A 17,976-nucleotide genomic window follows, 5' to 3' on the forward strand; every position below is an offset into this window, starting at 1 on the left:
ATGTTCCGGACCTTTTTGAGTAGGAGGATATAGTAAATTTAATTAAGCAACATTTATATCAGTGCAACTTTTCTCGGAAATGAATACTTTTTTAGTTATAATCAAAAAACGAAGAAAAAATCGAGTTTTTCCTTAATTTTTTGACATTTTGAATATTTAAACAATGTTCCGGACCTTTTTGAGTAGGAGGATAACTTAATTATTATTATATGACTTAATTCCAAGCAATTTCTGCAAAAAAAAATGTGAGTCACGTCTCCACGTCAATATGAGTCACGTCTATCTAAAAACAGATGCGCCCTGGACTACTAGGACTGCACCAAAAAAGAGGTGAAGTTCTTGTTTCGTTGTGAAACCGTTGAAAAGTTAACTTCTTGAATACGCTGGTACTCATGTTCCTTTACTTAATTTGAAACAACGTAGCCCTATTACAATCATCAATCGTCATCAATCAGCCCTGATTTCTCCATTGTTCAACATAGGCCTCCTCCAGATATTTCCATCTTTTTCTGTTCTGTGCCTCACATATCTAATCCATCACAATTCTTTTGACGTCGTCGGTCCATCGCGTTGGAGTCTTCCTCGGTTTCGCTTGTCTTCCCATGGTTTCCACTCAAGCCAGGGCCTATTTTACCACTCTAGGCCTGTGAGGCACCTGCCTCGGGCCCGCATTTTAATGGGGCCCGGAAAGATCGCCAAAAAAAGGAAATGGACTAGGAAATGAAAAATGATAACCATAAGAGTTATATTCATAAATCATAAACCGTTCTTATCCATTTTTACAAAAGGACATGAAAATTTTATAATAAATAATTTTTTACCTATTTGAGATATTTTAAGTGCGCAACTATCTATACGAAAAGATACTTATAATTCTATAAACGCTATTTTTAACATATTGTTCACAGATAATAGTGAAACGGTAGATTTGAAAACTATTACCGATGAGAATGATATCGATGTTGATGATTTAGTGGAAGAAGTGGCACATCATTTACATCAAGAACTTTACAGCACATTTAATATCTTTCAACATCCTCAAAGTATGATGACCTTTTTGATTGAAAATAATAAAATTTATTTGACTATACCCATTAGCAACACTTCAGGGAAGAGATCTTTCTCGATACTAAAAAGAGTAAAGTATTTAATAAATTCTCTAAATCAACAAAGTCTGTTATCTTTGACTATTTTACATAATATAGAAAATGATATAAATATTACAAAAAATTGATACAAATGTAATAAATGATAAATTTAATGAAATAAAAATAAGAAAAAAAATTTAATTTATTCTATTTTATTTTTCTTACTGAGTATTTATAGTACATACTTATTTTTTGTTCTTTTCTGTAGAAACAATATTTGTTTCATTATAATTATTATATTTTAGTTGTAGGTAATATAGGTCTGTATTATTTTAGTTCTGTAAATTAATTAAAATTTTTTTATTGTTATCTATAATGTACCAATAATTTACTGTATACATATTCAATTTTTACTCAAGTTTAAAAATTTATATTTAAACAATTAAGCAATGTTTAATTGTTTAAATATAACTTTAATTTATTGTTACTAAAAATTTAAATTTTTGGTGCACTATATTTTTTTTAAATAATTAATACATTTAAAACAGTTACTATTATTATTAAAGTATATTTAGGGGCCCTAAAATTTTGTAATGTGTCGGGCCTGATTTGAAGTAAAATAGACTCTGACTCAAGCAAATATTTGTCCATCTGAACTAAACTGATCTGATCGGAACTGAAATATAAAGGTCGATTCTCACTATACCTTCCGTTTACTTTCCATATCCGTGGCATTCCGTTTTCATAAAATATAATTCAATACTATAGAGCGGAATATGTGCAAAGTGCATATAGATGCATATATTGCATATTTTCAGACAACAAACACAACATTGCATATTTAAGCTAAACACGATTTATTTTGCATATTTTAAAAATAAATTATATAAAAGTTTAAAATTTTCCTCTCTTAGTTGGAATTTTATAACTTGGATATGAACGAGCTCGTTATTTATCTATCTACCGCTCATTATTATCTATCTAGACTTTCCCATTACTACCTGAATTTAACAATTATGGGTGTTCCCAGAAAAATATTATTTTATTAGCGTACCAAGTCGTAGGTACCTACCTGCTTTTAAGGGTCTAATATTTATTTTGTCAGTTTCCGGCCAACATTTGTTTAAAGTAAACGTTGTATCGTATTTAGTGTTGTTGAAGTGATTGGTATATATTAAATTTAAATATGTCTACCATTCAAAAAAGTGCTTGAATAAAGTGTTTTCCCGAGTTAAAGCTAAGTGGAGACAAAGTATTTTGCAAGACCTGTTCCAAAATCGTAAGTTACATTCATTTTCACATTTCATTTTTTAAATGAGGAACTAACAAACAAAAGCATTTAAAAGGAATTTACAATTAAGTGATTCGGTTAATCTTGTTAACACTTTTTCTGCTCATTGTCAAAAAATTCCCGGAAATACAGGGATTACAATTAGAAATAAATTAAAAAATGTTTTAGAAAAAAATGAGGGCTTCGATTGTTTTGTACGTATTTTTGAAGGCAACTTTTCTGAAGATCTTACGACTTGGCAAATTAGTTAACTGCCTAAATTAAAATATTTTCCTATAACATCAGTAGATGTAGAACGAACTTTTTCTGTGTCCAAACACGTTTTTAGTGATAGAAGGCAAGAGTTTCTAGTTGAAAATTTTGAAAAATATTTGATTATAAATTCATACTATAATTTAGATTCTTAATTTAATTATAATATCAGTTTTTGTGTGTCATTTCATTTGTTTTTATGTGAAAAATAAATATGTATTAAACATAAATGTAGGTTGAATTTTTTAAATATAAATGTTTATATTTAATATATTGTTTTATTTTTGAGTATTTTTAATATGCATTTGCATATTTAGACAAATTTAGAAAAAATACCTGCATATTTGTAGTAAAAGTAATGCATATATATGCGCATATTTTGGTAATGTTGTGTTGCATATATTCCGCTCTCTATTCAATACAAACCATATAGTATATGCCCATTTTCCGTTCCGTTTACCGAAGCCTTACGTTCAATATCGGCCACGTATTTTTCGGCGACGTATCGGGTACCCTATGGATAGTGTAAATATTGCTAACTATTGCCTCGCGGTTCAGTCAGGTGTTTTTTTCTGCGACAAAGTGTGACTTGTCGGGTAGGGTATGGATAGGGAGAATATTGTTCCATAGCGGTTCAGTCGAAGTTGTTGAGATAAATTTGAACGACAAAAAATTCATAGAACTTGTCTGGCATGCATTTATAATTTTGAAAATAAAAAATACAATAATAATACATTTAAAGACAACATTATTTTGGCCTGCTGTTGCGAAGGAATTAAAATATTTTCTTCATCCAATATCTTCTTATTATATATATATATATATATATATATATATATATATATATATATATATATATATATATAGTGGCTAAACACCCCTTTAGGGGTTACGCCGCTTACGCTCTCTAGATCTATGGTTTGAGGTAGATCAGTCCTCATGTTCGTTATTTAATTTTCTGGGTAATTTTTCGCCACTCTTTCCTGTCTCTGGTATTTTCTTTTCAATGTCGTATGCCCGCCTTGTTGAGATCACTACTTCTTGTAACCATGTAGATCTTGGTCTTCCATGTCTTCTTTTGCCAGCTGGTGTCCATTCCAATATTGAAAATATTGTCGTAGTTTCTTCCAGTAGCTCAAGGTTCGTTCTTTGTCTAAATTCATTGTCACTTATTTTTATTGGTCCTAATATTGCTCTTAGTATTTTTCTTTTTTGTATTCTAAAGTTTTCCTCTTGTTTTTTTGTTATGCTAATAGTTTCGGCTGCATACATCATTGTCGGTCGAATTATTGTTTTGTATACTTTCATTTTTGATTTCTTACTCAATAACTTATTTTTAAGTAATTTTTTATTTGCATGGAAGCTCTTATTTGCTGTAATAATCCTTTCTTTGATTTCGGTTTCTCTTTCTCCATTGTTTGTTATTAATATTCCTAAATATTTAAATTTTTCGACTTCTTCTAAAGTGTATTCTCCTACTCTAACCTTTGTCTTTTCAAAGTTTTTGTCAAATCTCATTATTTTGTTTTTTCTTGGTTTATTTTTAATCCCATTACTTTTCCTTCTGTTACCATTTCGTTTAACATTCGTTCCATTGTTTTTCTATTTTTTGTTATTAGCACAATATCATCAGCGTATGCTATTATTTGTCCTTCTCTCGTTCGGAGGGTACCTTTGTTGATCTTCGTGACGATGTATTCTAGGGCAAGATTAAACAGAGTTGCTGATACTGAATCTCCTTGTCTCACGCCTTTATTGATGACAAATTCTTCTGTGTCGCCTACGTGAGTTTTTATACTAACTACAGTTCTACTCATTGTCATTTGTATTAATCTTCTTAATTTATTTTGTATTCCCATTTCTTTCAAAGCTACCATTAATTTTGATTTATTTATTGTATCAAATGCTTGTTGAAAATCTATAAAAAGCAGTTCAATTTCTATTTTATATCCATGAGCTTTTTCCATAATTTGTTTAACCGTATGTATGGCATCTGTTGTAGACTTTCCCTTAACAAATCCGCATTGATAGTGTCCTATTAGACCAGGGCGCATCTGTAAAAATATTAGTACATTTGGACGTTGAAAGGTGACTCAAATTTTTTTGCAGAAATTGCTTGAAAATAACTTAAATCATATTATTTGAATTATCCTCCCTCTCAAAAAGGTCCGGTACATTGTTTAAATAATCAAAATGTCAAAAAAGAAAGTAAAAATTCGATTTTTTTCTTCGTTTTTTGATTATAACGTTAAAAGTATTCATTTCCGAGAAAAGTTGTACTGACATAAAACTTGCGTAATTAAATTTTCTACAATATAGAATTAGTAAAAAATTTAAAAAATGGTCACCTTTGTTACAAAATAGCAATAATTGCGAAAAAACCATACAAAAACAAGTATTCGCATTTTACGTTTTTCAACCATTTATGATACACTTAGGACCTTCATATTTCACGCAGAAAAACTTTATGATATACTAAAACAATACTGTAAATTTCATTAAGATCGGTTCAATAAATTTTGCAAAATAAATTTTGCAATCCAGATTTCGAAAAAAAAATCATTTTTTCAAAATGTTACAGGACTGAAACTGAAGCAGATAGCAAGTTGGATTTTTTTTTGCTTATAGAAGTGTACTGTACCTTTTATTTTCAATTTGCAAAATTAAAATCGATTAACTACCACGGCGTCAGCAATTTTTTTAAATAAACATTAAGTATTGGTTTTACGCGCAGGACAGCAGATAGTTTGCTCTGATTGGGCATTCCAATGACCTTTGATAATGATTGATACATTTTAATTTTTATTACATTTCGATATAAATAAATAAATTTGTTTATTGCAAAATAAAAACACATACTCTATCCTTTGCAATAACACTTTTTTTAGCAAAAACTTTTTTTGTTCATATATTTTAATTAGAAAATAAAAGTTTATTATTTTTAAACATATGCAATTGTTTAAACAATATTTCACAAACAATAATAAAATTAGTTTGATTTTTGTGGAATTAAAATATTAAAATACAACAAAATATAGAGTAAGAAAATAATATATTAGATAAAGGTTGGAAGAAATTTTGGTGGAAATCAACTTGTGTGAATCGAACACCGCTGTCATGCGTGTAGCACCAAAAATTAATGTTTATTTAAAAATTTTCTTGACGCCGTGGTAATTAATCGATTTTAATTTTGTAAATTGCAAATGAAAGGTACAGTGCACTTCTATAAGCAAAAAAAAATTTAACTTGCTATCTGCATTATTTTTAGTCCTGCAACATTTTAAAAAAATGATTTTTTTTTGCGAAAGCTGGATTGCAAAGTTTATTTTGCAAAATTTATTAAACCGATCGTAATGAAATTTACAGTGTTGTTTTACTATATCATAAGGTTTTTTTGGGTAAAATATGAAGGTCGTAAATGGAGCATAAATGGTTGAAAAACGTAAAATGCAAATACTTGTTTTTGTACGTTTTTTTTTTCGCAATTATTGCTATTTTGCAACAAGGGTTACTATTTCTTAAATTTTTAACTAATTTTATATTGTAGGAAATTTAATTACGCAACTTTTATGTTAGGACAACTTTTCTCAGAAATGAATAGTTTTAAAGTTATAATCAAAAAACCAATAAAATAATCGAATTTCTACTTCATATTTTGACATTTTGATTATTTAAACAATGTTCCGGACCATTTTGGGTGGGAGGATTACTCAAATATTATTATTTGAGTTATTTTCAAGCAATTTCTGCAAAAAAATTTGAGTCACCTCTCAACGTCCATCTCAAAACAGATGCGCCCTCGACTATATGATATTCGTGGTAGCTTCGGTCAGTCTTCGTTGTATTAAGGCGGACATGATTTTATATTCTATGTTTAATAGCGTCAGTCCTCTGTAGTTATTACACATCTGTTGATCTCCTTTTTTATGAATCGTGATAATTTGTCCTTTGTACCATTCTTCCGGCATTTTTTCTTCATTCCATATGTCTTTTATTAAATTGTATAATTTATCTTTTAATTCTTCACCGCCATATTTTATAAGCTCCATATTGATACAGTCCGATCCTGAGGCTTTACCATTACGGCTGCTATATGTTCTTATTACTCTTTATAAACAATTCTGCTTGTTCATTGGCGGATTGATAAGCTCTATGGAAGATTGTCACTCCATCTTTTGCTTGGTCGGCCAATACTTCTTCTACCGATTGGTGATTTATTTCTTGGTATTTTGACCACACGGGTCTCTCTATTCTGCTATCTGGTTGTTCCATTCTTTTTCTTCTATTTAGTGTCCATTGGTTTATACATTGTACGTTACATTTTCTTCTAATGTCTTTACTCCTCTTTCGATCTTTCAACATAGTTCCTGTAATTCTTTTCAGTACTCTATCTCTAGTAGTCTCGTTTCAAGTAGTGTTTGTGTTGTGGCTGTATCGGGTCTTGTTTCTGATGCAGTATGTCATTATTGGTCGTACACTGGCTTTATAAATTCATGACTTCATTTCAGTGTTATGTCGGTTTCGCAATATAGTGTTATTAAGGCATCCTGCCAGTCTATTTGCTTTTTGTACTTGATTTCTCACTTCTTTGTTCAGGTCTCCGTATTTTGACAATATAATTCCAAGGTATTTTATTTCCATTACTTTTTCAATATTAATTGATTCTTTACTGATTACTACTGTTTTAGTTTTCATCATTTTAGTTTTCTCAGAAAACTAAAACAGTAGTAATCAGTAAAGAACTAATCAGATGTAAAATAGAAATTGATAGTATTAGTATTGAACAAGTAATGGAAGTAAAATACCTTGGAATTACATTGTCAAGTCACGGAGACCTGGACAAAGAAGTGAGAAATCAAGTACAAAAAGCAAATAGACTGGCAGGATGCCTTAATAACACTATATATCGAAACCGACATATTAACACTAAGATGAAGTCAAGAATTTATAAAGCCAGTGTAAGACCAATAATGACATATGCATCAGAAACAAAACCCGATACAGCCACCATACAAAGACTACTAAAAACGGCAGAGATGAGAGTACTGAGAAGAATTACAAGAAATACGCTGAGAGATCGAAAGAGGAGTCAAGACATTAGAAGACAATGTAACGTACAATGTATAAACGAATGGACACTAAATAGAAAAAAGAATGAAATAACCACATAAAAAGAATGAGGGAGACACGTGGGGTCAAAATAGCAAGAGATAAATTATCAATCGGTAGAAGAAGTATCTGCCTACCGCACAAAAGATGAAGTGGCAACCTTCCATAGAGGTATTAATCCGCCAGTCAACAAGCAGAATTGCTTCTAACGAGGAAGAAGAAGATGATTGTTTCCATCCAATATAATATTAAAATTTCTTTAGTCCACATTTTATCAGACCGGAAAAAATACGCGTATTCCTGTCAAAAACTTAGGATAAAATGTTACCAAACTGGAACAAAATACAATATTTAAACGGCGACGCCGACGGACAGGAAACGCGACGTCTACTGAGAATGGCAGTTAAAGTAATGGGAGGTTTATGGAACGGGTATGGGAAGTAAACGGAACTTATAGTGAGAATCGAATTTTAATGGGATGTGGATGGAATGGCGTGACCCGTCAAAATGGCCCGGTCAAAACAGCCCCGTCAAAACAGCCCCGTCAAAAAAGCTACCTCAAAATAGCCCCAATAAAAAATAGCCTCGACAAAATAGCCCGTAAACAAAATAGATCGCACACAAAATAGCCCCGGTCAAAAAAACCCCGGCTAAAACAACCCCGGCTAAAGCAGCCCCGGCTAAAGCTGCCCCGGCGAAAACACCCCCAATAAAAAGTTTTACCTTTTAACGGAGTACGATTTATTTTAAATCAGTATTCTAATTGGAAAATAAGCCACAGTTTAACATAAAAAAATTAATTTATTAACTTTTCGACTTCTTTTTCGGACGTCGTTGTCAAAATACAAAATATTAATAAATTAAACAAAAATGCTAATCCTTAGTAAAAAATTCTGTTAATAATTTAATTTAATCTGACTTATTCATATCGGCAATTCATATCATACAGTATGGTGCCAATGAAAGGAATAAATTCGTTATTTCGTAAACCCGCGACTTTAAGGAAAAATACTAAAACAGTTCGATTTTTATTTTTAAATTACGGTATTTTGGTATACACACTTCTCAACAATTGAAGTGGATATTATGAAAATGTGTATTTTATAAAATTTTTTGTTCATAAGGTCAAATAGAAAAATGGAGTGATATAAATAAAGATTTATTTTTACTTCGTATTTTCATACAGATGAACCGAAAGAAAGAAATTTTTTAAGAAAAAAAAAATTAGAAAATAAACAAAAATTGTAAAATTAACAACCTAAAATTTCTATTCCTGCTCAATTTCTAATATCCCGAAAAGAAAAATTAATAGTGTGTGGGTCCACCTTTGTATCGCCTTAGCGCTCTAACTCTATTTGGAAGACCTCTTATTAAATTATTGATGAACTGCTGCGGTATATATTCAAATCGCGCGTAATGTATTGGCCAACTGATCTAAGGTTTGGGGCGGTTGAAGGAGCCTGTTTTGTTGCCTAGAATTTCGGCCCAAACATGTTCAATGCAATTAATATCAGGTGAACATGGTGGCCACTCCATTCTTGTAATGCCATGAGCTTCTATACACTCGTTGACAATTCTCGCACGGTGAGGGCTAGCATTATCATCAATCAGAACAAATTGTTCGCCTATTGCACCAAAAAATGGAACAACTATTAGTACTATGACTCTGTCTCGATATAGTGTAGCAGTCATTGTCTCATTAATTAAGACGACTAGGTCCGTGCGACCGTCAAAACATATGCCCCCCACACACAAACGGATCCTCCTCCAAAAAGAGTGGTTGGAACTCTCAGATTTTCATTGTAACGCTGTCCTCTTTCCCTCCACACCAATATTCGGCCATCATTCGTATGCAAACGAAATCTGGACTCGTCAGTAAAGAGGCAATTCCTCCAATTTTCGAAATTCCACTGATAGTGTTCCATCGCCCAGCGATATCTGCATGCACGCTGCTCCCTAGTTAGTCGTGGATGGGTAGCGCGCCGTCTAGCCCTTAAATTGGATGCATGTAACCGTCTTCTGACAGTTTGACTGGAAGTCGCTCGTCTAGTAGCATGCCTGAAGATACTGTTAATTCTGGAAGCCGTGAATGTTGGGTTTCTTGTTGCCGTCAGAACTACAAAACGGTCTTGCCGACGAGTTGTAGATCGTTCTCTTCCTCCTCCATGCCTGTATGCTTCAGATCCAGTTGCTACATACCGGTTTCATGCACGATTTATCACACTTTGCGACACATTTAGCCTCATAGCAACCTCTTGTTGAGTTATGCCTTGTTGGATCCAATGAACTAATTGCTCGAGCTGCACTAGTTCTAAACGTCTTTGCGGCATAATGTTTTTGTGATAAATAGATTTCTTGACTTATTGACAACTGGTAAAGCCAATACAAGCACTTTTATACGAATGATATATTCATGTTTGGAACAACATTTCTCTCTTTGTACGAGATAAGGGCCGATAAGAATAGGGACAAAAAAAACCACATGCAAAAAATATTGGCAATAAAGATAGCATATATAGTTTAGTACAGGCAATTATTTTAAAAATAGTTTTATATGTTAATTTTAGGAATTTTAAAATTATCCACTTCAATTTTTGAGTAGTGTAGTATGTCATACTAGTGACGTAATCGATGATTTTTTTAAATGAGAATAGGGGTCGTGTGCTAGCTCATTTGAAAAGTTATTTAATTCTCTATTCAGTAATATAAACATTTATATAATTGAACAACAACTTTTTTTTAATTTAAATTATTTGACAAAAAAAGAAGATTGTATTTAATTTATTTAATTCAAAATACATTACTTCTGTCAGAAATCAGACAAAAATGTTTATATCACAAATAAACATTGATTTCCGCTTAAATTAAATGTTCGAACTTCCAAGAGGCAGATGGCTGGCTGGAGCTGGCTTACACATTGAATTTAATCGAGAAGCAGAACACATTTAATTGAAACAGAATACAGGGTTTGAGTTCTCTGAAAAGACCATTTTTATTTAATGAGGTTAAGATAAACATCTGAATAGAGGATATTTACCTTTTTCGAAAAAATGTATTTTTAAGGGATTATTTCATGATGAATTCTGAAGGGAGCTTTTTTGTCGGGACTATTATGTCAGGGCTATTTTGTGGGCAAGCTATTATTCCACGGCTATTTTGTCGGAGCTATTTTGTGTGCGGGATATTATGTCGGGGCTATTTTGTCGGAGCTTTTTTGACGGGGCTATTTTGACGGGGTACCATGGAATGGGCATGGAAAGTAAACGGAATGTATGTATAGTGAGAATCGACCTTAAGACGGCTTTGGTTTCGTTTATTCGAACGTAAACGTCAAAGATGTTTATTCATTTTTATCTCCCTTTTAATTTACACAACATGTATGGAAACTGACAAATTTCAAGATTAAATATTTTTTAAGAAAATGTCTGAAGGCGATAGAAATATTGAAAATTTAAAATCAAATTTATTTTATATATATATAGTTCAGCTCAACAGGCCTTAGGGGCCCAAGGCTTCAATTGTTTCCTTCCATTTCTTTCTGTCTCGTGCTAGGTTTTTCCAATCTTGTACCCTCAGCGACTTCAGATCTTCTTTTGCAGACTCCAACCATCTTCTTCGGGGGCGTCCTCTTTTTCTTTTTGTACCAGCCTCCATGTTTATTAGTTGATTGGGAACTCTTCCTTCTTCCATTCTTGCTATATGCCCAAGCCATCTTAATCTTTGAATTTTGGCGAGTGTTGTTATTTTTGGGTGTCCATATATTTGCATTATTTCTTCATTTGTTATTCTTCGCCAGATATTCCCCTCTTTTAAACCTCCATATATCCTTCTGAGGATCTTTCGTTCCCATCTATCTAATTTTACTTCCATATCTTTATTTAATCTCCAGGTCTCGCTAGCATAGAGTACCGTAGGTCGGATAACTGTTGTATATATTCGTTTTTTTGCTTTTCTGGATATTATCTTCGACCTCAGTATCTTATTTAGACTTCCAGCACTCTTACTACCTTTCGCCATTCTTTTTGCTATTTCTTGGTTCTCTTCGTTCCTATTTGTTAGTGTTACTCCCAAGTAATCGAATTGGCCGACAATTTCGAAGTTATATTCTTTACTTGGGCTTTGTATCTTAAAGGACTGTCCCAGATGATTTTCATTTCCCTTCATCACCATATATTTCGTTTTCTCTTCGTTTATTTCTAAACCATATTCCTTGGCTGTTCTTTCTAGTCTATTGAAGATTTCTCTTAATTCTGCAGGTCTCCTTGTTATTAAGGTAATATCATCTGCGTATGCTACACATTGATGCCTGTGATGATAAACTGTGCCTTTAGTATAGATATTGCATTCTCGTATAATCTTCTCTAAAATTAAATTGAAGAAATCTGTTGATAACGGGTCACCTTGTCGCAGGCCTCTATTGGTGATAAAGCTATCCGAAACCCGTCCTTCTATCATAACTTTACTTTTAGTGTCACTAAGTATGCATTTAGTCAATCTTACTATTTTTGGTGGAAATTCAAAATAGTCTAGCGTTTCATATACTTTACTTCTTTTTATGGTATCGTATGCCTGTTTAAAATCAATAAATAACATATTTAATGCTAGTAGGCGATAGAAATATTGAAAATTTAACATTAAATTTATTTTAATAATCGTAATATTCAACAATGTATCAACAAAATAATTAATTTAGGGTCGGTTTCACCAACAACAAATAAATCAATGAGTAGTTATTCGTCGAATAAAATTTATTAGTCGATTTTATTTTTATTGTGTTTCAATACAATTTTGACAATTTAAAGTAAAACTGGCAAATTTTCATTGTTATAGGTATTTGAAGCTAGATTAAAGTGTCCATTTATTCGAAGAGTAAATACTTATTTGATAAATAAATAAAATGTTATTTGACGTTAGTGAAACGAAGATGTGTCAGTTTATTGGTCGAATATCTTTATTAAGCGAATAAACTACTATTTTTCGTTGGTTAAACCGGCCATTAATCATATAAATAATTAATTTATTAGTATTACAAAATAAATAAATTTGAATCCTTTTTTGTTATGAATAAACATAGAAAACAATCATGTATCACAACTTGCATTTAATTGCCATTAATTGCTCCTGTCATATCCCTCATACTCGCATCATAATTACCATCATTAAATGCTCGTTGCATAATATACTATTATTTACCGACGAACCCATTTTACAATAATAAGAAAATACATACAATCAAAATATAAAAGACATTAAAACAAATTCCATTTACCTAGAATGCCTTCAACAAAAATAGAGTAAAGACGAAATAAAATATAACATATAACATATTGATATAATATTAAGTGACTGTTTAAATATTAGAAGAAATAAAACTCCTAAAACAGACTATTATTGCTAAGATATCGTGGTAAAAATGAACAATAAGTAGAATTGGTCCTACATATTGGGATTTCAAACGAGACCGACTGTCTCGTTTGGCGATTAGTAACTGCAAAATGGATTTTAGCCAAAATCTCAGAGCAATACATTTAAAAATTAATTAATTTAAATAATAAAATTAATTATTACTCAAAACAACGGACTTTTAGGTGGACATGAGTAACATCCGCTTAAAAATTAATTTGAAAAAACTAAATTTATGGTAATCGCGAAATCAAAGAACATCAGAGCTAATCTTATCATAGATAATACATCGATTGAGTGTGTGTCCTGTTATAAATATATAGGTGCTTGGATCACAGACGATACTGATTTAACAAAAGAGATTAAATGCAGAATAGAAATTGCTAGATAAGTCTTTAATATAAAACTCTCTTGGAATCGTGATATCAAGATAAAGTTACGTAAAAAAAGCTGTGCAATATACCACTCGTTATTTAAAGAGCCTCCACGTAGACACCAAATCCGTATTTACTCTCAAGGAAATGCCACCCCAAAACATCACAGAGCCTCCATTAAACAATCTCGTCTCTCTTATGTTGCGCTGTAGCACAGCGTCGACACATAACTCGCTGTGCTTACTCGGTCTAAAAATAACTCTTAAGGTGTGGACCAGAATTATTAACGATATGTACCTTTCGGTTCTTAAAGTTTTGTTAACTGTTTGTTTCATTGTTAATTTAGTTTCCTTTCTGTTAAAATATATATCCAATCCTGTTACTCCATGAAGGAGCATAGGGCATCCACGAAGCTTCTCCATTCCCCTCTATTTCTGGACATGGTTGCTATTTCTACCCAGGTTTTGTTCATACTTTTGTAATCTTCTTCAATGGTACTCCTCCATGTTTTGGTCGGGCGTCCTCTGCTTCTTCGTCCTACTGCAGTTCATTTGAGTGCTTGTTTTGTTATATCTGCATTTTCTTTCCTCAGGATATGTCCCAGCCATTTCCATCTTTTCCTTTTTATTTTATGGTTGTTCTGATGGGTTCTTGTTTGGTTTTCCTCCATAGTGCTGCATTTGTTATGGTATTGGGCCAATATACCTTTACAATTTTACGTAGACATCTATTTACAAAAACTTGGATTTTATTTACATTTCCGTCAGTTATTGCCCATGTTTCACTCCCATAAATTAGCACAGTTTTCACGGTACTATTAAATAGCCTTGTTTTAGTATTTTGGCTAATCTGTGTTGATCTCCAGATATTTGCGAGGGTTCCAAAGGCATGTTTGTGCTTTTCGTATTCTCTGTTTAATATCTGCTTGAGCTCCACCTTTTGCACTGATTATACTGCCTAAGTAGCAAAATTCTTGAACCTGTTTTATTTCTTGTTGGTTGATGTATAGTTTGTCACAGTTAGATACTCCTATTCTCATCTCTACTGTCTTGTTCATGTTGATTTTAAGACGCACTTCTGCCGATTTTACCTCTAGCTTCCTTAACATGCTTTTCATAAATATCATCTATTGTGTTTGCTACGAAACAGATATCATCTGCGTATTCCATATCTGCTAGTTTCTTGTTCTGAAGGTAGTTACAAAGTATCCCGTTTTTTCTTTCAATGATTTTTTCCAGTATATGGTTAAGACATATATTAAAGAGCAAAGGTGACAGTATGCAACCTTGTTTTAAACCTATTTCTATTGTTATTTTATCTGTCATTTGCCCTTTATGCAGTACCTGGCATGCTGTTTGCTGATACATCATTTTGATTATTCCAATGATCTTAGCAGGTAATTTATTTAGCTTTAAGATTTTCCACAGGGCTGTATGTTTTATGCTGTCGAAGGCTTTAGCAAAGTCTATAAAGGCCATTATCAAGCCTGCTTTCTTCTCTATAGTTTCGTCTATGATGATTCTTGCCGTCGAAATTTGGTCTATACAGGATCTTCCTCTTCTGAAACCCGCTTGTTCTTTTCTGAGAGTTGTGTCTATAATATTGTTGATTCTTTGATGAACAATAAATGATAATATTTTATTTATGGAACATAACAGCGTTATTCCCCTCCAGTTTTCACATAGCTGTACGTCCCCTTTTTTTGGGAGCTTAACTATAATTCCATTATTCCATTCCGCAGGTAGTATTTCTTCAGCCCTTATATCTGCTAATGGTGGTGCTATTAGCTCCACGGTTCTCTCAGTGTCCGCTTTCCACAGTTCTACTAGGATATCGTCCATTCCCGCTGCCTTGTTGTTCCTCAGGTACCGGATTGCTTTAGTTATTTCTTTCAGTTAAAATACGTCATGTTAAAGAATAAAACCGTCTTATTTCTTTGTTTCCAAAAATATCAGGGATATTCAAAAAACAAAATAAGTATTCACAAAATGTAAGACTACAATGCGATTTCGATGTATACCCAGACTTATACCTTGTCCTTCCTACAGGGCGTCTCAAATTTAACATAAGAAGAACGTTAGAACGAAGAACGAAGAAATTAATGCACGTATTTCCAATGGATGTCGTACATACTATGCTAATAAAAGATTGATAACATCGAAATTATTAGATAAAAAAACCATAATGACTATCTACAGAACCTTGATTAGACCCGTAGTAACCTACGGTTGTGAAACCTGGGTAGTGACGAAAAAAATGAAGCCCAACTCAGGATATTCGAGAGAAAGATGCTGAGAAAAGTATATGGCCCGGTGCAAGAGGAAGACGGCACATGGAGAATCAGGAGAAATGACGAGGTTAATGATCTGAATGAAGGGTATGATATTGTAAGATTTGTGAAAAGTCAAAGACTATCATGGCTGGGACATATTCAGCGACAAGAAGATACAAAAACGACAAAGAAGATATTACAGTAGAATCCGGTAAGAAAGCGAAAAAAGGAAGGCCCAGTACAAGATGGTTGGATGGCGTGGAAGACGACCTAAAAACCATGAATATAAGACGATGGAGGAGAACGGCACAAGAGAGATCTGAATGAAAGGACATAGCCAGAAAGGCAATGACCCATCCAGGGTTATGATGCCAAAATAAGAAGAAAGAATTAGAGTATTAGCTAACATATTGACAAGTTCATTAAGCAAAGATCGGCCCCTTTCGAATTCAGCTCGGCTTGGCTCGAAAAAAATTGATTCGGCTCGAAGCTCGGCTCGCAAGAAACTAACCGGCTTGTGCTTGAAAAATCGAGCTTGAAGCTTGAGCCAATCCGAGCTAAGCTCGAGCTTGTGACCATGCCTAGTGTATAAGGTATAAAATTAACTTATTCTGCTGTAATGTTGGATGAGAGGGTTAAGGTGAATTATTTATTTAATTTTTTGTTACAGGAAGCAGAAAGTGCAATAGCGGCAATGAATGGTCAATGGTTAGGTAGCAGGAGTATCAGAACCAACTGGGCAACACGGAAACCACCAGCACCAAAAAGCGAAGGTATGTGACGCACTAACTACAACTACAAGATTTATGCTTGTTTACTAACACCCTTTATACACTCACCGTCACAAAATTCTTCCACCCAAAATTTTTGATTAAGTTTGACAATTTATAACTTTATTATTTGTGCTCCGATTTTCAAGATTCTTGCACCAGTTTGTAGGTACATATTATATTGATATTATTTGGTATTATTCCGGTAACAAACAAATTTTACTTGCACGGCATTATACAGGGGTGAAAGAAAGCGTCGTATTTTCTCCTACATTTAAAAAATTCTCTGGAAAAATGGAATAGCTGATTTTGTTTCATAGTCCTGTCATATTATCCCGGAGGCATCACTAAAATTTTGTTTTTTGAATTATCCGAATATCTTTTTTCTTGTAACAGCTGTACCATTTTTTGTAAATAAAAACACTGATTGACTCATAAAATAGAGGTTGGATTGATAAGATTAGAATGGCCCACATGCAGCCAGATCTCAATCCTAATGAGAATTTATGGGATGAATAAAAAAACTATTTGCCGTCATCCTAGGCCTCCAGAAAATTTGGTACAGTTATGGCCCTGGTAGAGGAATATCGGGCTATTTCCCAGGCAAGGAAAACACATCTTTATGCGATGCTAAACAGATTGCGAGCAGTCGTTGCTGCAAAAGGTGGACATACCCGCTATTGAATTGTTTTGTTTTGTTGTTAATTTTGTTTTGTTTTGTCAATTTTAGTGCGTTTGATATTTTGAATTAAATAAACCTTCAAAGCAGTGTTTTTAATTACAGCTCTTACAAAAAAAGAGATATTCGGATAATTCAAAAAAACCTTAGTGATACCTCCAGAATAATACAAAAAGAGTATGAAACAAAATCAGCCCTCCAATTTTTCCACAGAATTTTTCAAAGTTAGGAGAAAAAACAACGCTTCAATTCACCCCCGTATAATGCCATCTAAGCAAAAATTTGTTGTTATGGGAATAATAGCAAACGACATCAATACATGTACCTACAAACGCATGCAAGAATTTTGAAAATCGGAGAACAAATAATCAAGTTATAGATTGTCACTTAATTAAAACTTAATCAACTTAATAAAAAATTGCCGGTGAGTGTATATATTTCGTGTTAAAAAAAAAGAAATTATTATTTCATAAAATTTCATTAATTATTCAGTTAGTATGAAGATCATTCTCTAAATTAGTATTTCATAAAACATTGTAGGTCATGTGAATGATTATCATGCTGGCTAAAATACAATATTCAAGTTGAAAAGCTACAATTGACGCGCAGTGTAGTAAACAAACGATTTTCAAACACTCTTGAATGCCTAAAGTACTTATTCGATTCCATTTTATGAAATGGATTCCATTTTCCAAAATTAATGAAATGTTTACAGTTTTGAAAAATTGCTAGTGTAAC

The 17,976-nt window shown here is 32.6% G+C and overlaps 1 protein-coding gene across 1 annotated transcript in view; it reads left to right on the forward strand.

Moving 5' to 3' along the window:
- LOC126878485 (cytotoxic granule associated RNA binding protein TIA1-like) overlaps positions 1–17,976 on the forward strand; it is a 383,419-nt gene that overhangs the window by 264,223 nt on the left and 101,220 nt on the right. Inside the window, exon 3 of the mRNA XM_050641237.1 lies at positions 16,460–16,562. Coding sequence (XP_050497194.1) covers positions 16,484–16,562 — 79 coding nt within the window. The 5' untranslated portion in view covers positions 16,460–16,483. The remainder of the gene's footprint in view (positions 1–16,459; positions 16,563–17,976) is intronic.

Source organism: Diabrotica virgifera, chromosome 10, assembly GCF_917563875.1.
Source record: "Diabrotica virgifera virgifera chromosome 10, PGI_DIABVI_V3a".
NCBI classification, from domain to species: domain Eukaryota; kingdom Metazoa; phylum Arthropoda; class Insecta; order Coleoptera; family Chrysomelidae; genus Diabrotica; species Diabrotica virgifera.